The sequence below is a fragment of the Achroia grisella genome, unplaced genomic scaffold (assembly GCF_030625045.1).
Source record: "Achroia grisella isolate CSIRO2021 unplaced genomic scaffold, CSIRO_AGI_Agris_v1 utg1080, whole genome shotgun sequence".
NCBI classification, from domain to species: domain Eukaryota; kingdom Metazoa; phylum Arthropoda; class Insecta; order Lepidoptera; family Pyralidae; genus Achroia; species Achroia grisella.
Window position 1 is genome coordinate 371,175 of NW_026712570.1, and position 24,038 is coordinate 395,212.

The following is a 24,038-nucleotide window of genomic DNA, read 5'->3' on the forward strand; positions in this document are numbered from 1 at the left end:
TCAAATAATGAAATGCTGAAGGATATAAATATTTTGCTTCATGCATAAACGAAATATCTCCATTGAAAAGTTTACGCTTTTTCCTGAGGAGATAAAAACCATCGCTCCTAAGAATATCCTTCAATTCTTGTCCCTGACGGGTCTAGGTAGCGAACTCTGATAAAGAGCGAGCACAATAGATCTATGTAGGTCGCAGTGCTATAGGTGCTACAGTCACCTGACAATAGCTCAAACAACCCAATAAAAAAAACTTCACGGTGATCCGAAATATAATTAGTTGACAGTGTTTAATTCATTAACAGTATATAATTCATTGTCAATATTTAATTCATTGACAGTGTCTAATTCATTGACAATGAATATATATATATATATTTTTATTGGGTTGTTTGGGCTATTGTCAGATGTTTATAGCACCTGTACCATTGCGACCTACATAGACCTATTGTGCTCGCCCTATTTCAAAGTTCGCTGCCTAGACCCGTCAGGGACAAGAATTGAAGGATATTCTTAGGAGCGATGGTTTTTACCTCCTCGGGAAAGAGTGTAAACTTTCCAAAGGAGATATTTCGTTTATGCATAAGTGGGCTACAACCACATAGGATGTGTAGCGGCGCGGCGTTTCCTCTTCAGTTTAGCAGAATCTGCAGATTCTTGTCGTGCATAGGCCTAGTGTGGCCATATGCTTGTTTAATTTGCAGTGTCCTGTGAGGGCCCTAGTCATCATACATATGTTGTTTTTACTCAATAGCAGTAGTCTATTGGAGTATTTGTTCGAGTAGCCCGATATTGGGGCTTTTGAATGTGTCAATCCTGGCATTTCTTGCCAGTGATTCAGTGCATCTCATTTGGTTATTAATTTGAGATGTCCCAGTTTTAGGCAACGAGGTACACCACAGATGGGTTCGGGGCCCAGTTGGATGGTTTTTGCCCCTAACTTTGCCAGATGGTCGGCATTTTCATTGCCTTCGATATTTGAATGCCCGGGACCTATCTCAGTATAATATTATTTCTGCTTCCTACCTCATTTAGTGTGATATGTAGTATGACTCATTAACAGTGTATTATTACTATATGCTACTTTATTGCATAGTGCAGTCAATGAATTCTATTTCAGATCAGCGTCCATAAAATTATAATCTGACTACATCTGGCAAATTCATCCAATTATTAAATCATTTAGTCATCAAACCAAAATTCGCAATATATTCTAAGATTTTTTGGTACTATCCAAGTCTATACATGACGGTTACCACTTTCCATCAAGTGGGTCTTGTGATTTAATTCTCCGCAGTTCACATTTCCGTCATGATCTCCGCCAGGAGCTCCTCCATCGACGGTGCCCATTTGAGGCTGTGTATCTTGGTTCGGAAGCACTTAGCGACCGCTAGACTCCGTAAGCAGACGTCATCTTGTGGTGGATATTGTTTCTCACAGTCGTGTAATATATTGACCAGTTGTGTGGCCATCTCGTCATCTGTAAAGTTCATTTTATAGTTATATACTGTTCATCCGCCCCGGCTTTGCACGGGTTTATCATCATCTAGGTAGTGTGTAATCTATACATATAAGTAAAATTGGAGTGTCTGTTTGTAACATTGAAATAACCGTTTTTTACTGCATGCATATGAATATAAATACGGTACATACACCAAAATAACATTTTTTGATATTTTTGTATGTCTGTCCGTCTGTTTGTTTCGGCTAATCTCTGAAATGACTGGACCGATTTTGACGGGACTTTTTTTTAACAAGTAGCTGATGTAATAAGCATTAACTTAGGTTAATTTTATTTTTATATATATAAATAAAATTGAAGGGACTTTTTTTGGCAGGTTGCTGTACATCAGCTACCTGCCAAAAAAAGTCCCGTCAAAATTGGTCCAGCTATTTCAGAGATTAGCCGAAACAAACAGACAGACAACCAGACAAACATTAAGAGAAATATTTTGGGTTATGTACCGTATTAATAAGCCTGTAGGCAGTAGAAAATGGTTATTTCAATATTACAAACAGACACTCCAATTTTATTGATATGTATAGATTTTTGTATGGAGAACATTCTAATGTCTAATAAATATTGTGACAGACAAGAACACAATCATCAATGAGCTCTTACCAGCGCCGTGAGCTTTCGCGAACTCGTGAGCGTTCTGATGATGTATCTTCTCATCAGCTATCACCAGCAGGTTGTGTTTGGAAGCCATGCACAGTATCATGCAGCCGGTGTCCCTGTGCACCAGGTCGTACTCCTCGCGCCAGAAGTTCTGCATTTCTTGCATTATGTTGTCTCCCACGTTCAGCTGAAGGATTTTTTTTTATTACTATATGTTGTAACTGGTTAATGAAGAAATGTTTTATATTCTAAATTTGTATTTGAATTTATAGTTCTTTTTATATTACATTCTTGTTTTTGATACTTCAATTTCTTCATTCTATTCTAATATGTCTATACTAATATATTTTCTTCGTCGACCTAGTCTGTTTTCTTATTACTACAACATTATATCAATACCAAAAACAAATACTTAGTACCTTTTTAAGAAAGTTGCGCAGACGGTTGAGTATGAAATTTCGCACACTTATATCACACTTTGTATTATATATGTATTATACATATAAACCTTCCTCTTGAATCACTCTATCTGTTAAAAAAACCGCTTCAAAATCCGTTGCGTAGTTTTAAAGATTTAAGCATACATATTGACGGACAGACAGCGACAGCGACTTTGTTTTATACTATGTAACTATTAATACTATTTTCAATTCTTATTTCATGGAAACAGATGAATAGAATAGAAAATCATTTATTCAATTAAACTTACATTGAAGCACTTTTGAATAGTCATCACATTTTTTTTAATCTACCGCTCATTCGGAAAGCTGTCTCATCACAAGAAGAACGAGCAAGAGACTTGCGTGTTGCTCTTTTAAATAATTTTATTCTTACTTTACAATTTAAGTTTAAGTGTGTGAATACAAACTACCTATTCCTCGCACGGCACAAACATTTGTATTCATGAGTATGATTGTTTGTATCGGTCTGGGTATTTTCTATGTATAATATGTATGTATTTAGGGAAAAAAAACAATTATCTATGTATTTGTATCAGTTGTCTAGGACCCATAACACAAGCTTTAGCTAGCTTAACTTGGGTCTAGATGGCGCTGTGTGAATTGTCCTGAGATTATTATTATTATTATTAGCACTAATTCAATTAAAGAATCATGATCATGAAAAAGATCTTACCTCTTTCTGACATACATCCACTTCTTTAGCGAAGGTAATGCTCAATTTCTTCATCACCTCAGCTGATGAATTCACCTTACGCACGATAAATAATAAGCACATTAAATAAAAAACAATTCTAACTATCCCATCCAATTTGTCGCACGTCGCCATTTTGTGTAACTACCAAACTACGATTCTACCACTTTTTATGGTAACTTTGGTAGTAATTATCGAAATGGTAGGTTGTTTTAATTGTACGTTGTAATTCATAATCGGATGTTGTAATTGAATGTTTAAACCAACTTTTTCATTAATTAGTTTTATGAATGACTAGCTGATTCCGCGACCTCGTCCGCGTGGATTGTAACTTTATTTTTCTAAAATAAAAGTAGCCTAAAGAACTAAACATTATTTTGTTCGTCTGAATTTATTCGTTCCATTAGGTACTGATAGGTTCAAACTAATACATTTACATCCTGTATCATCCCTTATTTTACCCCATGGGGGTTGAATTTATCAAAATTCTATTTAAGCGAAAGTCTTCATAGTAGCTCCAATCTTTAATTTCAGTTCAATCAGTCGAAAATCTAAGAAGATTTATACAACCTTTTATCCCCTTAGGGGTGGAATTTATCAAAATCCTTTCTTAGGGGATGCCTACGTCATATTACCTTTATGCATGCAAAGTCTCAGCCCGATTGGTATAAAATTGACAATGTTTCATCCCCTATTTTATCCCCTTGGGGGTATAATTAATCAAAATCCTTTCTTAGCGATTGCCTACGTCATAACAACTACTTGCATGCCAAATTTCATCCCGATCCGTCCAGTGGTTTGGGCTGTGCGTTGATAGATCACTATATTAGTCAGTTACCTTTGAGTTACATATATTTATGAATGAAGCTGTAATAATAGTGTGATACTGCAGAGTTATTGGTCGCTTCATGTTCCGGACACGCTAAACAATGCAGACATGACATAATAATATGTTTGTAACCAATAATCTTGCTCTTAACACTTTGCTAGAGACATACGTTCATTAAAACGTATCAAAGTCTGTCCTTCCGATCAAAGCTTCCTCCCGCGTACACTTAGATTGTTGAATGAACTACCTGCCAAAGAAAGATTTTCTCCAGAGACACACATACTGCAAGAAGGGTACATTAAGGTTTCTTAAGGGGCGGCAACGCGCATATGACGAATACACATATTATGCGCAATTACACTTGCTATACATATGTAAGAAGCACTAATTAAAAAACAAATTAGACTTTGAAGCCGGCTACCTCAAGGGAAACCCCAAGTAGCGACTTGTGACACGGGTGTAGGTTTAAAAGGATTTTAGAATGCATTAACACTCACCTTCACTACTTGCAGCTTCCCCCCAGGCCCAACTAAGACCAGGATAAACCCATTTCTAATACATTTCAGATTCTCGAGAGACTACAGCATGGGGTTTTCAAGAAGGGTATATAAAGGTTTAAGGCACGGAGGAAGACGCATGTGAAGCTCCCTGCTGCGTCTTCAGGCGTCGACGATCTGGTCAAGATCGCTGGAACCGTTTGGACCATCAGCGATGGACCGATCGTCGTGGAGTCCTTCCTATGTCCAGCAGTGGACGTCTGCTGCGATGATGATGATGATGATGAAGGTTTGGAGGCAACGCGCCTTCAAACTTGTGTTTCAGGCGTCAGGGCGGTAACCGTTTACCTTCAGCCGCTCCATGATTGTTTCCCTTCTCCGTAGGCCTAAAAAAAAACGACGATCTGAGAGGTTTGTACCCCTAACAGTGCCTTCAGACTAAAGTCATATCAGTCAGACGGGAGCTGGCCTTCAACCGCTCTATAAGTCCTCCCGCGGGTTTGGAGTGCCATCTGCACACACCCCCTATCGTTTGATGAAGCTAAAGGTCAGCTGCGGCCAACAGCATTAGAAAAAAAAACAAAATTCTATTTTACTGGATTTCTATAGAAACTACAATAAAATAAACTGAATAGAGACGTTTCGCTCGCTGTTTTACAGTCTTAAATTGTCTTAAATTATTTTTTATCCTCATATTTATATTTGTTAATACGTGAATCAAAACTTTGTACACCCTTTATAAATATACAGGGTGTACAAAGTTTTGCATTGCCTTCAACTGAATGTGGAAGACAACATAATGCAAGAAATACAAAATTTCTGGCGCGAGGAGTACGACCTGGTTATTCCCATGTTTATGAGAATGAATATAAATATAGTGCTCATATTCATCATGTTGACGACTTCGATGGTCTAGTGGTTTAGCACACCGCTTTACATCCGATGGTTGCGGGTTCGACTCCTCGCACGGCACAGACATTTGTATTCATGAGTTTGACTGTTTGTATAAATCTGGGTGTTTTCTATGTATAATATGTACTTACGACAAAAAAAAATCAATAATATTTGTAATAATCTTTACATTGGGTACTTCATTAGCCCTAAACACAAACTACCTTCTTTTAATATATTTTTAAAATATCGGATTTTTTCTACAATATTGATGTGAACTCTAACACATATAAATGAGCTACAAAGATACGGCTTTTCAACCCCATTTCGCTACAAATGGTACTTCGTATCCACTGCAAATCAGTATTAATCCTAGGGATTTGCGATAAATAATATATGAAACAATTATGCACGTAATAAAGTACAGCGAAGAAACACGGGCATGCGTTTAGTGTGGCATTAGCTGAAATGGCTTTATTTTAACTCGGCGAGGTTTGCACGTGTCCATTGACAGACGTAGTACGTCAACATTTTCATATATCTTTGTTTTAATGTTGATTATAGAAATAGAAATATTCTATATTCAAATAAACTCATTACAAGCACTTTTGAATAGCCATATTTTGATTCTACAACTCATTCGGAACGCAGATTCATCACAAGAAGAATGAGTAAGAAACTTGTGTGTTGCTCTTTTGAATAGATTTTTTTTATATAAATAACTACAGTATAACTAGTAAGAGGCATACGATAATCAACATAGAAATCGCTACGCACTCATTATTAATGTAATCAGATAATATTGTCAGTGCTATGTTTTAAATTTATCTATAAAAGTGTTATTATCGTTAACGAATTCTTCAATTTTATAGTAAGCTTTTTAAGCGCTTGACGCTTAACGTCAAAATTTTGATAATGCTTCGTTTCAGTATTGATTATTGATACAATTAAAAATGAATATATTGTTTAAATTTGCGCGGTCATAATTTGAAAGTAAGAAAGAAAATAAGTTTAGTCGGCACACATAAGAATAACAAAAATTATTTTTAAACTATTTTTGTTATCATTACATAGTATAAAAAAAAATCGCCGTCGCTGTCTGTCCGTCCCTATATATGCTTAAGTCTTTAAAACTACGCAACGGATTTTAGAAAAAAACAGCAGTTGAAACACAGTTGATTATTTAATAGATAGAGTGATTCAAGAGGAAGGTTTATATGTATAAAAAATACATGTACAAAAATAATTTTTAAACTAATTTTGTAATCATTACTTAGTATAAAACAAAGGGCTAAGCTGAAGCGGTTTTTTTAATAGATAGAGTGATTCAAGAGGAAGGTTTATAATATTCGTACAATTAGTACAATTAGAAAAAAATATGGGATCGTGGCAGTTGAAACACTGCTGATATATCTGGAAATCAATAGAAAAACTTAGATTCAATGATTTTTCCTAATTATACAGATGAAGTTTTATATGTACATATAATATCCCATCAAAAACATAAATGTGAAATGATAGCAGAGTTTAATATTATGGTATATGCCTTGATTGTTAACTTCTACGACAAAAGAGGTGAGATCTAAATGGGTGCCAAGTTCAATGGTCTGTCCTGAAATGTATTTATAACAATATAAAATATCATTTCTTCTTATAACTTAGGATAATATACTGTAGCCTAAGGTCTAACTTGGCTAGTTTTCATATACGAAATATAAGGAAGGATTGTATAATTAATCAATAATAAGGAAGATAGAGTGATTCAAGAGGAAGGTTTATATGCATAATTCATGTACACCCGCGCTAAGCCGGGGCAAGTAGCTAGTAACGAACAAAGATACTTCGATTTTGATTACGAAAAGTTACACATTCCAAATTCAAATTCAATGGCTTTAATTTCGCCTTCAGAGTAAATCGATCCATTTGCATTTTGCCGTGTTACCGTGAGACAATGCGAACAGTGTCACATTAGCATATAACTCTGTGTACGCTAATCTGGCATCACGACACGAATTACTCTTCATTATATAGGCCACGCCCGCGTACCCGCACCGTGCTCCCACTCCATCTAATGCATTTGTCTTTGTTATAAGGCTCGTTTTGCATTATAAGATTTAGATGTCGTACAAAACACATCCTTTGTAAAGGCGTGTTATAAAATTGAAGAGTTCGTTAACGATAACGGCAAAAATAGAAAGAAAAGAAAGAAAAATATTTTATTCAGTGCAATGTAAAAAATACAATATAAACAACAAACGGAAAAAAAAGAGCAAATTAAATGTACATATAATTAAACTTAATTTACCATAATTAAAAAATAAACATAAAATAAACATTTTTTACATCCAATAATGCACCGAAATGGCTCCACTCAGCTTTAATGTATGTCCTAGGTGAACATACAGCTGGTTTTCAGTGGCACCAAAAATATATATATAAAAGGGGGGGAGATAGAGGGCACTATTTAAAATATTATATGTTTTTGTAGAAAAACTTGAAATTTATAACGCTGACAATGTTATCTGATTGCACTAAGAATGAGTGCAATCAGACTTAGTCCATATTACAAACAATCCCCTTTACGAGGGGTATTCAAGTATTATAGAAATAGAAATAGTCTTTATTCAAATAAACTCAATACAAGCACTTTTGAATAGTCATATTTTGATTCTACCACTCATTTGGAACGCAGATTCATCACAAGAAGAATGAGCAAGAAACTTGTGTATTACTCTTTTGAATATATATTTTTCTATATAAATTAATTATTTATAATAACAAATAAGAGGCATGCGATAATCAACATAGAAACAGCTACGCACTCAATAATTGTTCAATCAGATAACATTGTCAGCGCTATGTATTTTAAGATAGATTTTCAGCAAAATCATTATTATCATTTATAAATTCTTCAATTTTATAATTCGTCCACGTGGAATTTAACTTTATTTTTCTTAATTTACTCGTTCCATTAGGTACTGATAGGTTCAAACTAATACATTTACATTAAGGGTGGAATTTATAAAAATCCTTTCTTCGGATCGGAAATCGGATGCCTACGTTATAGTAACTTTATGAATGCAAAGTCTCAGCCCGATCGGTTTAAAATTGACAGTTTCATACAAACTTTCATCCCCTATTTTATCCTCTTGGGGGTAGAATTAATCAAAATCCTTTCTTAGCGGATGCCTACGTCATAACATCTACCTGCATGCCAAATTTCAGCCCGATCCGTCCAGAGGTTTGGGCTGTGCGTTGATAGATCACTATGTCAGTCACCTTTGAGTTATATATATTTAGATTTTTTACAAAGGAAATGTTTTGACATTTGTATATATTTTCTGGCAAATTAAGGATAGACTCTGTTTGTTGTGGACTAACAACCTCATTACTAGCAATGTACCATGTCAAGTTGACCTCTACGCGGTTACCTCTGAAACCCATCGTATTACATACCTAGTGAATTAATCACAATGGACTCACTGACCTGACCCCTCATTTTATCATCCTCCACTGGTGCCCCGCCAACGTAAACCGTTAGCACAGGCGGGTGCACCATTCTTTTAACACACATAAAAAATACTTGGGAAGCAACACGCAAGTTTCGTTTTTTTTTTTCGGACTACGCTAATGCTGTTGGTCGTAGCTGGCCTTTACAGCTTCACCGGACGATAGGGGGCGAGTGCAGATGGCACTCCAAACCCGCGGAAGGACTTATGGAGCGGCTGAAGGCCAACTCCTGCCTGACGGATACGACTTTAGTCTGAGGGCACCACTAAGGGTTCGAACCTCGGCTCAGGCCGTCGTAATTTCGATCCCCGTTTGAATTGGACGGGGGATCGATCGGAGGGGGGCAAGTTTCTTGCTCGTTCTTTTTGTGATGAGACAGCTTTCCGAATGAGCGGTAGATAGTATTCTAAAGTCAAAGAGATCTTTTACGGAGGCCTTTGTTCAGCAGTGGACGTCTTCCGGGCTGAGCTGATGATGCAAAAGTGCTTAAGTTCTATTCTATTCTGTTCTGTTCTTGAATACAGAGTTTGACATGAAAATTATACTACGTAGTATTTATGTTTTTTTTTTGTTTTTTTTTATACTATGATGGTGGCAATCAAGCATACGGCCCATCTGATGGTAAACGGTTACCATAGCCTATGGACGCCTGAAACACCAGGGGTATCACGTGCGCGTTGCCGACCCTTAAGAAACCTTAATATACCTAATTCTTGAAAAACCCCATGCTTTGTTAAAAAAACATAGCAAAAATATATTTTTTTTATATGTTTTCTTTTGTTTTCAGGTAAGAACTGAATACATCATTTAGAATGCTGTAAAAGACTGCAATTGATTTTCGGTACGTATTTTGTAGCACAATATCTAGCCCCTCAAATGAAAATCATATTGTTATATATTATTCATCTATACATATAAATAAAATTGGAGTGTCTGTTTGTAATATTGAAATAATCGTTTTTTACTACATGCATATGAATATATATACGGTACATAGGTATACCTAAATATTTTTTTTTGCAATTTTTGTCTGTCTGTCTGTCGGTCTGTTTGTTCCGGCTAATCTCTGAAATCGCTGTACCGATTTTGATGGGACTTTTTTATATATATTTGATTGTGAAGCAAATTTTTGGCAATAGAAGTAACTGAAATGAGTTTATCCAAAAGCTACACTTTTTTTTAATAATCTTCAAAGACGGCCTCGGTGGTCTAGCAATTTTGCACACCGCCTTTCTTACGATGGTCGCGGGATCGATTCCTCGCAGGGTACAAACATTCATGATTATGATTGTTTGTATCGCTCTGGGTGTTTTCTATGTATAATATGTATATATTTACAAAATTAAATATATCTATGTATTTGTATCAGTTATCTAATACCCATAACACAAGCTTTACCTAGCTTAACTTGGGTCTATACGAAGCTGTGTTAATTGTCCAAAATAAAAAATAAAAACCATTTGAACCCAGTTCCGTTGTGGTTATGAGTCAAAATTATAGTCTAGGGGCTAAGTACAAAATAAATCCAAAACTGAACAACTACCACGAACGTACGACTAGTGTACGTGACATAAATCCATAGAATTAACAACATTACACACCGTCCACCTGCAGAAATCCCGGGCTAATCCCGGGATAGTGAGTTCACGGCGACAGCTGCGTGTAACGACGCTTATCTGGACTTGAGCGATAGCCAGCGATTTGTCTGAATGCCCTTAAGACATTGTAGCGTAGAGTTAAGAATCTAATGCAGATTACTACTTAGTTTAGGGAACAAATTGCAAATATTGGATGCAAAATAAAAATTGTTATTATTATTGTCAACTAGCTGTTCCCGAGACTTCGTCCGCGTGGAATTTAACTTTATTTTTCTAAAATAAAAGTAGCCTAAGTTACGCCTTATTACATTAGCTACCTACCAAAAAAAAGTCCCGTCGAAAACGGTCCAGCCATTTCAAAGATTCATCAAAGAAGCCGGAACAAACAGACCGATAGACAGACAGACAAAAATTGTAAAAAATGTAATTTTGGTGTATGTACTGTATTTATATTCATATGTATGTAGTAAAAGACGGTTATTTTATTTTATTGTTATTGACGGCCTCGGTGGTCTAGCGGTCTAGCACACCGCTTTACGTCCGATGGTCGCGGGTTCGATGAAAAAACTGCTGTCACCTATCTACATTGACATCGCTGTTGCTCCAGTCAGCTCGTGACCACGGCTAGTGCAACCTAGTCGAAACGTCGAGAGAGGTAAATACCTTTATTTGCCATAAAATTATTCGTGTTAAGACCCGGTTAATAATTTAAATAATGAATAAGATGAATAATAAGCGGTTAACATGTGCCAACCAGATGTTCTGAGAACAAAATGAACTACTACTGGGACTTGCAAATATCGTTGTATATATTAAAATTAAATAGCATTCCCCTATTCTCAGCCATAAAACCGTAGAGCGAAGTTATTATAAAGCTATTATAATATTGTTGAATAAAACATTTATTATCCCACAGCCGTGTCTAATCTGTTCATATATCTGCGGTGTAACCGGTGCCCGCTGCAATTGTCTCGAGACGCTTATCTTCTGGACATTTGTGCCCGTACCCTGTTGTGAGCGGGGTACGGGCACATTACGTTTATTGGGGATACGTAGGGTTAACTTAAACGGTCAAACAGGGACTCCTAGTTGAATCTATCAGGACAAATGCGAAAACTTAAGCCGAGGAGTGTTGTTGTATTTGTTTGTATTGTTTACAAATCGGAGTTTTTTTTATTAGGAGGTGTTGGCGACCGACCACCGAACTCTTTTGATATATTTATTATTTTTAAATTTATATTTGTTGAAGAGTTATTTTTTATATGTCATGTTATTTGATATACTTCAACTTATTGTATCATTCTATTATTGTCTTTCGTATAGTTCGCAATTGCACATATTAATATATTATTGCAAACTACGTGTTTTCATCATTTAGGCACCCATACAGTCCACCGATCCATTACAGGAGGGTGGACCTGAGGTTTAGGTCAGGTGCTTGGACCTGTAGCACAGCAACCTACTTGCATCTATAGACCTATATATACATAGAGGTCGCCGAAAAATTTGAAGTCAAAAATCCTTCAAGGTATTAAGAATTTTTGACTTCAGTTTTTTTATTTGGCGAATGAGTGTTATTATATTTGTTTGGTATTATATACAAATTGGAGTTCATCTTATGCAGAAGATTTTGTAAATTCGAATAGGATTTTAGCTTAAATACAGTTTTTTTAATAGAAGGGTTGGGCCTGAGGTTTAGGTTAGAATCACCTTCCAGCAGTGGTATTTCCGAACCGATACGATATTGAAACCTTCAAGAAAAGAGCTTATTCCTTTTTAAAAGGCCGACAACGTACTTGCAATTCCCCTGGTGTTGCGGGTGCTCATGGGCGGCGGTAATCACTTACCATCAGGTGAGCCGCATGCTCGTTTGTCCCCTGTGTTATAAAAAAAAAAGGTCTGAGGTTTAGGTTAGGTGCTTGGGCCTGTAGCACAGCAACCTACACAGATCTATACTATAGACCTATATATACATAGAGCTCGCCTAAAAATTTTAAGTCAAAAATCCTTCAAGGTAAATAGAGTTATCTTTAAGAATTTTTGATTTCAGTTTTTTTATTTGGCAAATTGAGTATTATTGTATTTGTTTGGTATTGTATACAAATTGGAGTTCATTTTATGCAGAAGATTTTAGTAACTCGAATAAGATCCTTGCTCAAATACAGTTTTTTTATCAGGAGGTTTGGATCAGGTGCTTAGGCCTGTGCCACTGCAATCTACATAAATCTATTGAGCTCGCTCAAAAAATTTGGAAGTAAAGTCATTTTAGAAGCTTGAAACTTATTGTTTAGGCTATTGTTTAAATATAAATAAATATGACATTAAAAGTTTGTAAAAATTTTGTCAAAAGCAAATAGTGTAAACTGTTTTCGTAACCCGAACAGAGCAGTCCTCACAAGTAGCACCCGTTCACGAGTATGACGAATGAGCCAGCCATCATAGCACTCAACCATATTAGAGCACATTGACCCGGCCCACCACGCCGCCACAAGATTGAACTTATAGCGAGCATGACTGTTTCAAGTTACTCCACTACGTCATTTATATTATTTACAGCATAGGCTGTAACAATCACAGTTTTCACCCATTACAATATTTCTAGTAATAATAATAATAATATTAATTGCAGTTATAGGTTGTGTTACATAATTAAGTTGTACATAAGAGTCAATACAGTTTTAACATACAAGTGTAATTGTGTTATCTGAACTAGTATAGAATTATACTGTATCTCAGATGTCACATACCTTCCCAAGGTGCATATTATTTCATTCATTAACATTTACTTTTACACAATACAAAATCATACATACTACTTAACATAACTTTACATATTCGATAAAAAAAAAGGAAATAATAAAAAGACATAAAGCCAGATAAATAATAAATAAATAACTTATTATATGCCGATAACCACGTAATCAAACCATTTTATAGTATTTAAAGTATAATTTGTATTTACAGAATAAAGTTTTCTGTTTCGTCATAACTTAACTTCTTTAGCCAGGTTTTGAGAGACTTTTTACATAAAATTTTTGTTAAGGAGTTAATATTAATAAATAAACTACGACTGATTTAATCTTATTGCATGATTATATTTGACCCAAAAAATTAGTGCTTGTTGGTAGTTTGTATTCACACGTTTCGACTTGTAAATGTAAACTTACAAGGATTTTTTAAAAGAGCAACACACAAGTTTCTTGCTCGTTCTTCTTGTGATGAGACAGCTTTCCGAACGAGTGGTAAATAAAAAACAAATTGTTATGACTATTCAAAAGTGCTTAAATTAAGTTTATTTGAATAAATGATTTTCTATTCTATTCTATTCTATTTTATTTAGTTCAAATTTCAAATTCAAATTCAAATTCAAAAATCATTTATTCATGTTGAACATTTTAGCCGCTAGCGCAGGTGATAAATATATGTAGGTTTAGTTCCTATTTTAACATAGTGTGTAGTTCTACTTTTTAGTGCTCAATTAATAGTGCATGCAGAGCTATTTGTCTATGCCTGTACATCCATGATGGTGATCTGCTGACGCGTCACAGCATGGTGCAAGCAATAAATCTAGCGGAGGGCTACATGTAGCGACACGTCTCTTGATTTACTGTTTTATTTATTGTCTGCTTGTCTGCCTGTGGGAACTTACTGATTGATAACTGAAGCAGTAACGCTCTCGTGTAATTTATATATTTGCTTCATTGTTTAATTAAACACGTGACTTTTTTTTTTTTTTAATCTACTATATATACATATAACTTCACTTTTTATACTAATTTAAAATTTTTATGTAGACAAATCGATTGTATATTAAAAAGTATATATAAAAAAAAGAAGAAACAGATACAATATTTAAGTCTCAATATAACATTATGTCACTGCTGTCCTTACTAGGTCATTATAATGACCTGTATGAAGGACATCCAGTTACATTCCCTAACTTCATTTGCTTTTGTGATGAAATAATAATAATAAACTCACGACAATTAACACAGTACTTTCTAGTACTGAGCCAAGTAGAGCTTGTGTTTTTAAAGCGATCGACCAATGGCAAGCTGTTAATCTTAATAACATTATAAATATAATCTAAATAGGTACATATAACTCAAAGGTGACTGACATAGTGATCTATCAACGCACAGCCCAAACCACTGGACGGATCGGGCTGAAATTTGACATGCAGGTAGATGTTATGACGTAGGCATCCGCTAAGAAAGGATTTTGATTAATTCTATTCCCAAGGGGATAAAATAGGGGATGAAAGTTTGGATGAAACTTTGACAATTTTAAACCGATCGGGCTGAGACTTTGCATGCATAAAGCTACTATGACGTAGGCATCCCCTAAGAAAGGATTTTGATAAATTCCACCCCTAAAAATTAACGCGAGCGAAGCCGCGGGTTATATTATAAACGCGAAAGTTTGTGAATATGGATGTTTATTACTCATTAACGCAAAAATTACTGAACGGATTTTGATGAAACTTTACAATATAGCGCATATATCAGAATAACATATAGACTATAATTTTAATGCGGTAAAACCGCGGGCACAGCTACTAGATGATAATAATAATAGTAATATCTCAGGACAATTCACACAACGCCATCTATTCCTAAGATAAGCAGAGCTTGTGTTCTGGGTACTAGACAACTGATATATATACTTAAATATTTTTTTAATAAATACATACATAATATACATAAAACACCCAGATTGATACAAACAATCACACTCATGAATACAAATGTTTGTACCGTGCCAGGAATCGAACCCGCCACCATCAGATAGTAAAGTGGCTATACCACTAGACCTGGCTAGGCTGTCAGTACAGTTAATAATATAGATATAGTTACTATTTATAGTTAATGTATTGTATGTAATTTGCTGCAACGGTCACCATTTGGCGGGCGGCCAGTCCAGTCCAGATAGTGTCGTATTTATTTTATTCCAATGACTTATCATTATGCATAACATCGGCTAATAACATACATTTATAAAACTACGAGAAGACCTCGGTGGTCTAGTGGTTAAGCACACCGCTTTACGTCCGATGGTCGCGGGTTCGATTCCTCGCACGGCACAAACATTTATATTCATGAGTATGATTGTTTGTATAGCTCTGGGTGTTTTATATGTATATCTAGCTACTCGCCCTGACTTCGTACGCGTGTATATTAAGGTTTCTTAAGGGTCGGCGACGCGCATGTGACACCCCTGGTGTTTCAGGCGTCCATAGGCTACGTTTACCATCAGATGGGCCGTATGCTTGTTTGCTACCTACGTGGTATAAAAACTCTACTCACGTTTAACCAGTTTACTTCTACATACCACTAGTTAAAGAGTTAAACGTCGAAAAACCGTTCGATAACAGTGGGGTGCCATAAATTATAGAAAAGTTACGATAACGTGTGATTTATGCAGCAAATGCCCGGTTAATTAACTAGTGTACGGAACCGATATGATTTATCGTTAAACACAACCCTAAATTATCGTAGTTTCAGTTTTAATTTCAACGATGTGGTTTCTAGATTTATTGGGTTCAATAAATACATATGTAGGTATATTCACGACTCCCATAGGAGGGGATAGTGAGTACTGGCACAGATAAGGTAATTTGTAATTTATATATAAAATTCTCGTGTCACAGTTTTCGTTCCCATACTCCTCCGAAAGGGCTTGACCGATTTTCATGAAATTTGTGAGCTTATTGAGTAGGTCTGAGAATCGGCCAACATCTATTTTTCATCCACCTAAATGTTAGGGGTAGTCCACCCCTAAATTTTTTTTTATTTTAAGGTAAAACAACATTTGCAGGGACAGCTAGTACATATATAAAATTTGGAGTGTCTGTTTGTAATTTCAAATTAATAGCTGTTTAAAACAAAGTCGCTGTCGCTGTCCGTCCGTCCCTATGTATGCTTAAATCTTTGAAACTACGCACTGATTTTGAAGCTGTTTTTTAATAGATAGAGTGATTCAAGAGGAAGGTCTATATATATAATACATGTACACCCGTGCGAAGCAGGAGCGAGTAGCTAGTGAAAGTAGAAACGGTAGTTATATCAGGTAATGTATTAAAAAAAAATATATGTATGTCTGTTTGTTTTTGTTAATATCTGTAACGCCTACACTGAGTTTGACGTGACTTTCTGCTAAGGAGTAACTTAGTATTATTTTATAAATTTTAATAAAAAGGGTTGTGAGTACTTACCTATTTGCCTACATTTTTTTCTTTTTTAATCAAATCAAATAAAAAATAATTTATTCTAGGACATTTTAACCGCTTATGAACGTCAAGTTTTTTGTATTAATATTTTTCCCTGCCGTCCAGTTCAGTTAGATTCAATTGAAAAGAACTGGCAAGAAACTTAACTGAATTTATTTTCTTTTTAATGCCAATTAATTTACATTATGTACTAGGAACAGAAAGTTTGTTTTTAAATCTAGTATTAATATTATGTTATATTATGTTAGTCTCTATATACCGAAATATTTTTTTTTTATTTATTAAGTCACCAACAAGGGTTACACCAACACAGTTACATTATGTATATATAATATATTACAATCTATTTATTATACTAAGCGCAACCTTATTTATAGGAAACTACGACATTTATATGACAAATTTGTGTTTACAATTAACAATTAACAAAACATCTTAAAATTCTACCTTTTTTAATTACGTACCTACCTAATTTTACAAAGCCTGACGATTACAAACCTTTGTACAGTGCGGATCGAACCTGCGACTATAGGGCAGTGACGTGATGATCCCTACACCGTCGAGGTCGTATTCCTGTGAACCGAAACCAATTGTACCTACTAGCTATTAACCGATTCAAATAAATCATTAGTCACGCAGTTTAAACGCTGCACGGAGGCAGGTGTCTGTATGTATTTACAGAATACGCCATTTATTGACATTGCCGGTCAAGCGTGACTTTCTAAAACGAATCTATTTGTTCAGAGGTGTTTGCACTCCAAGTTTGTTTACGACACGATTACACGACTGTTTACGAGCGACATTACGTTCGTACAGCTAGCGACATCTGTCGATGAGTGGCGGCAACTGTAAGATTTTCAATTGCATTTGACGGCTATTCGTTGATAGATGGCGCTGATCGGACTAAACAAAGTTGTACATTGAGAGTTTAATGATTATTTAAATAATTTACTTCATAAATTGATATGTTTCATTTCAATTTTAATAATAGTGATGGAATTAAACAAAGTTCAGCGGCCACAATGGAGCCACTATTATTAATGTATATTGTCTTCTTTGTAATAGCAGCACCAGGAAGAGGGAGGTGAAGAGAATGAGACTAGGTTTTTTTTATGGATGATCATGGAATGGTGTACCCCGCTGCGCGTTTACGCTGACGGGACACCAGTGGAGGATGATAAGATGAACATGAGGTCAGGTTAGTTAGCCCATCGTGACAAAATCACCAGGAATTTATCACGATGGTTTCCAGGGGGAACCGCGTGGAGGTCAACCTGACATGGTACATTGCTAGTAATGGGGTCATAAGTCCACATTACTAACAATTCCTTTCCCCCCAATGGTTGTGGCTATGTACATATTTATAATAACGAAACATATACAATGGATATATATATACAAGTATGTAATATTATGTTATCTGTGATACAAGTAAGCGATTCGGTCTCGAATGACAGACTTGTTATTTCTTCTCAACGTCGTAACTAGGCAACGGTGTTGCCGCGTGATAATATAACATTCGTTACAAAAGATAAATCTACACACAATAAATCTACTAAATAATTAGAATTACATTACAATAACAGACAAGTTAGTATATTACATTACTATACAGTACTGAAGAAAGGACCTATGTATTTTCTATTCCCCTCCCATCGATCCCCGGTCCAATTCAAACGGGGATTGAAATTACGACGGCCTGAGCCGAGGTTCGAACCCTGGTGCCCTTAGATTAAAGTCGTATCCGTCAGGCAGGAGTTGGCCTTCAGCCGCTCCATAAGTCCTTCCGCGGGTTTGGAGTGACATCTGCACTCGCTCCCTATCGTCCGGTGAAGCTGTAAAGGCCAGCTTTGGAGTAGTCCGAAAAAAAAAAAATATTTTCTATCAAAAACAATATCTTAAGAGTTAACAAATCACCCCACGGATCTACAAGGAGACTCCTCATAAATTCTGACCACCGCCTGTCCGTGGTAACTGTATCGGGAACATATATATATATATTTTATTTATAATCTCAGGACAATTCACACAGCGCCATCTAGACCCAAGTTAAGCTAGCTAAAGCTTGTGTTATGGGTACTAGATAACTGATACATATGCATAGATATTTTTTTTTTTTGTAAATACATATTATACATAGAAAACACCCAGACCGATACAAACAATCATACTCATGAATACAAATGTTTGTGCCGTGCGAGGAATCGAACCCGCGACCATCGGTCGTAAAGCGGTGTGCTAGACCGCTAGACCACCGAGGTCGTCGAACATAAAACATAAACTATTGGTCAACTTAATTTCCGGTACAGTCATATCTAAACTAGGGTGGGCTACAGGGACCCGATCATAGATAATCCTTACTAATAATATAAATGTAACTCTGTCTGTCTGTCGGGGTTTCACGCCAAAACTACTGAACCGATTTATTTATTTATTAGAATAGAATAGAAAATCATTTATTCAAATAAACTATATCTAAGCACTTTTGAATAGTCACAATATTTTCTTTTTTCCTCCGCTCGTTCGGAAAGCTGTCTCATCACAAGAAGAACGAGCAAGAAACTTGTGTGTTTCTCTTTTAAATAATAGAACTAGAAACTAGCTACTCGCCCCGGCTTCGCACGGATGTACATATAACATATGTATATATAAGATAATCCTTCCTCTTGAATCACTCTATCTATTAAAAAAACCGCTTCAAAATCCGTTGCGTAGTTTTAAAGGTTTAAGCATATATAGGGACGGACAGACAGCGACAGCGACTTTATTTTATACTTTTTTATGTAATAGAATAGAATAGAATAGAAAATCATTTATTCAAATAAACTTAATTTAAGCACTTTTGAATAGTCATAACAATTTGTTTTTTATCTACCACTCGTTCGGAAAGCTGTCTCATCACAAGAAGAACGAGCAAGAAACTTGTGTATTGCTCTTTTTTGTAATGATATCGCACCATTCGTGGAAAAACGAAGTAAGTGATTTTCACCAACTTTTCAGGAGCTTAAAAAAACTGTCCTATATTTTTTGTATGAGTTCTAGAAATAAGTTTCAAAGAGAAAATCGTAGGTCACAGTTGCCTTCAACTACATGTGTCATTTAATTTAGGAACAGCTTCATGTACTTCCAGATAATCTAAAAAAACACGGTTACTTCTGTATTCCACGAAACACAAAGAACATTTGCAGGGGTAACTACAATTATTGCTTTATTGTTATGTATTTTTAAATATATGAACAAATTTAACTCTACTTACGCCTTTATACTCTCCTATATTTCATTAAAATCTAGAATTGCAAGTATAATTACGTTGTTATTTAACGAAATATCATTTTTTGTAGATCGAGTTACGTATTTCTAGGGAGCCATTTATTTTAGTTTAGTTAGTGTATTTATAAAAATAGCTTTTATAATGCGGAAAGTAACTGAATATTTAATTTGTATCATGTAATACCTACTTCTTACAGTAAATAGTCTATTATGTGCGTGCATGTAAGTCAAAAGTATAAATATAGGGGCAAATTAATTTAGAGAATATGAAAACAAACAGGGTTATTATTAATTTATTATTATTTTTAAAGAAATGTTTATTGCCTCCATAATCAACTTAATCAAAAAATGTTCAAAATAGTGATATTTTTATTATTTTTATTAATGTTCATTATCCTCAACTTTGGAATCGGACTCTGTGGTTTAGTTTAGTTTAGTCTTAGACTTAGTACTTAAGTTCTTATAAAACATCTGATAGCGTGGTGGTATGTTTTTGTCTTTATATAGATTCATCAAGTCTTTGTATATATTTTAGATATCGGTAGCGGTGCATCATACTAATGCTTGATTTCAGAAGGTTCACTGTGTGCAGCTCTTTTTTTCTCATAACTCTTCCCCTTCTATTTGTCTATTATTTGGTGTCTCATCAGCGAATGCGTATTTTATTTGGAATTTGCCCGGACATTGAGGATCTGCCGAAATCTCTTTAATTTTACTCCAACTCGTGTAGTAAATATATTAGGTCCTAACATATGAAATTTGTAAGGGAGTAACCTAATTACTCCATTACAAAACGCCAATTTCAGTGGTTTTTCAAAATATAATACATTTATTTAATCAAAATATGGTCCATTGCTATTCATGCACTTTTGCCATTTGATAGGTAGTTTTATTGATCCCTTTACTAAAAAACCATTAGGACGGGTATCGATAAATCGGACTTGAATTTTTTCCCTTGCAAGAAGTTATCCAAATTTTGAAAGAAAGCAAGATCCGGGAAGTACGGTGGATATATTGGACATTTGAAGCTCTTCTAATTTCGTAACGTTGTCCTGAAGCAGCAGTGGCCTACGGTGATTGACCAGTCTCGGTTGTTTAGCAGCTAGCTTTTCCATCATGGTTTGCAATTGCTGACATTACACATCTGCCGTAATATTCTGGCCAGATATAAGAAAGCTGAAGTAAACAACACAGGCACTAGTCCACTAAGTGCTCACAAGTAACTTTTTTTGAGTTTGAATTTTCGCTTGGGGCAGGATTTGGTTAGTTTGCTAGGATTGCGATGAGTGTTTCCGATTATCGTACAAGATCCACTTTTCATAACAGGTAATGATCCGATTTAAAATCCCTTCATTATTATGCCGGTTAGCTAGTAACGCAGCAGTCTACGCGCGTTTGTCGATTTGCTCCATTCAATTCATGATCTTTTCAAGCTTTTTTCACCTTCCCAATTTGCTTCAAGTGGATTAAAACAGTTTTGTTACTAACACTGCAGCCTGCAGTTAACTCGGACGTGGTTAGCGATGGATCCGCTTTCACATTAGCCTTTAATTCTTCATTATCAACCTTGGACTCTGGCTGCTCACGGGGCTTGTTTTGCAGATCGAAATTTCCAGAACGAAAACATTGGAACAAAAACGCACTGTGTTTTTGCGACACCATCGCCATACACATCATTAATTCTTCGAGTCGTTTCTGCACACTGGTGCCACGACGGAATTCGTACTCTTAAAAACGTGATATTTTATGTTTTCCATTTTGTAAACTCAGTGACGTAAAGAAAAAACCAAAGATGGAAAAAACATATGGATTACGGTTTTCGAAAAACAAATGCATGAGTAAATAACTGTACAAATTTGAACTTTGAATTCCTGGCGAAAGAGGAGATATTTGAGATCAAAGTGGCCAGTACGACAAAACACCAATTTCATATGTAAGGACCTAATATTATAGTACCATCTCTGAGAGGCTGGAGTAACATTTACATAATCTGGGTTTTTCTTAATGCACTATAAGTATAAACGATGCATTTTAGCGCAATTATGCTTTTCATCTAGAATTTATCATTGTTAGATTGCGGAGATAATGCGATTCTTTATGTGGAAACATATTAATTTGATCAATGACATTTTTGGTTTACTTCTTATTTTGATTGGTCTATTAGTATGTTATCGACAGCCTTCTCGATTTGGACCACCTTCATCGTTAACTGAATCATAAAAAAATCATAATAATACATACATTGAACTCCTACATTTCCTTCTTCTACCACCAACTCTTATATTTTAATAGCGATATTAGTTCTAATATAAGTTAAGGAGTGTCCGGCGCCTTCCTGCAAGATGAACCGAAGATATCACGAAGGTGACCGGGAGTCGATGGAAACAAAAGGCGGAAGATCGCACATGGTGTAAGAAATTGGGAAATAAATAAATAATACTCAACAATTAACAGCGCCTTCTAGTCACACGGTATGAAGAGCTTTATATCAATAAATACTTAGATTTTATATACATACATGAAACATATACATAGAAAACACCCAGACCCACACAAACAATCTTACTCATGAATACAAATATCTGCACCGTCCGAGGAATCGAACCCGCGACCATTGGAAGTAAATCGGTGTGCTTAACCGCTAGACCACCAAAGCCAAATTGGGACAGGCCTATATCCAACTGTGGATAGACACAAGTTGAAATTATGTTGATTAGTACTTTAATAGTTTTCAGAAATCTTAATCTTAATATAATATTCTAAACGTGAAAGTTTGTAAGTATGGATCTTTGTTGCTCTTTCACGCAAAAACTACTGAATAGATTTTTTACGAAACTTTACACTAATATAGCTTATGCATCTGAATAACACAGGATATATTTTTTATTGAAATTTAACGCGAGCACAGCTAGTAATTTATAACAAAGTAACGTTTGCGGGACCAGCTAGTATTGTATGTGTACCTATTATGACCAGTGGGAATTAATATTGAATATTATTACATTATATACATAGCAATATAAGGTACATTTAGTTCCACGCGGTCCATCCTGGAAACCATCGTTAGTTAATTCCTGTTAGACCTACAATAAGATTCACTGGCAATTGTATATTCGTTTATCCATATTTAAAGTAGAAGTATTCTTTTTATCTATTGTTTTTATATACACTTCTATCAATTCGCTCTTCTATGATAAATGTCTAAATGCAGATCGATTTTTCTATCATTTATTATTACTATTCCTGGCAAATTCATCTGATCTCCTGCTCCTCCTATCATCCATCATTGGTGCCCGTCAGCTTATACAATTAGCTAAAAATAGTTTATTTTTTTACTTAATTTTTCATTACATGAACATATTCTTATTTTTTTTTTCTTGTAAATACATGCTGTATTTAAAATTACCCAACATCAGGTATGAAATGTTAGGTGTAATAAAGAAGTAACTACAACTACACTTTACGCATTGTGAAGTTTTGCTGGGGGGAAAGTATGTAACAATAATCACACATAAACTATCAGCTAAAAGTTTCGTAGAAGAAGTAAGTAATTAGAATTACACAATAGTCCTAGATTGTAAGATATAGGAACAAGTATTTAAGTATATTTACGTTAAACATTTTTTTGTAAATCTTCTTTTAAAATTTACGTAAATACAATTATGACTTTATGAACGGGATAATTGTAAAGCGAATAAATGCAAATACGCATACCTCTATTTTATGCTGGAATTTTATGTTTTCTAAAGTCGCAAAATTTTAGTATTTTTGCATTTAATCCTTCATTTTTTCGTCGATAGCTTCATGAGATTTTGACAGAAGGTGTAAACCGTGAAGCTCGCTTTATTTATGTAATAAAACATTTTTGACGCAAGTGTAGTTGCGGCCTTTTTACACGGGATGTGCGATATAGTTAATCGATCGAATCTTAATAAGAATAATTTTG

At 35.1% G+C, this 24,038-nt stretch overlaps 2 protein-coding genes across 3 annotated transcripts in view; one reads left to right on the forward strand and one right to left on the reverse strand.

Annotated features, from left to right (window-relative positions):
* LOC131842522 (protein prickle-like) overlaps positions 1 to 24,038 on the forward strand; it is a 583,535-nt gene that overhangs the window by 221,098 nt on the left and 338,399 nt on the right. The gene's annotated exons all lie outside the window — the stretch shown is intronic.
* On the reverse strand, positions 1,296 to 6,252 carry LOC131842602 (general odorant-binding protein 1-like). The gene is made up of 4 exons (XM_059191181.1): positions 6,235 to 6,252; positions 3,251 to 3,325; positions 2,120 to 2,303; positions 1,296 to 1,477 (listed from the first exon to the last, which is right to left on the reverse strand). The coding sequence occupies exons 1-4, from the start codon at positions 6,244 to 6,246 to the stop codon at positions 1,296 to 1,298; spliced, it is 453 nt and encodes a 150-aa protein (XP_059047164.1). The 5' UTR covers positions 6,247 to 6,252.

Bases quoted from the DNA above. Each gene is read 5' to 3' on its own strand.
- LOC131842602 (XM_059191181.1), bottom strand. The intron at 2,304-3,250 runs GTAAGATCTTTT...AAAATCCTTCAG, and splicing joins TGGATGTATGTCAGAAAGAG to CTGAACGTGGGAGACAACAT. The intron at 1,478-2,119 runs GTAAGAGCTCAT...TGAACTTTACAG, and splicing joins CGCGAAAGCTCACGGCGCTG to ATGACGAGATGGCCACACAA.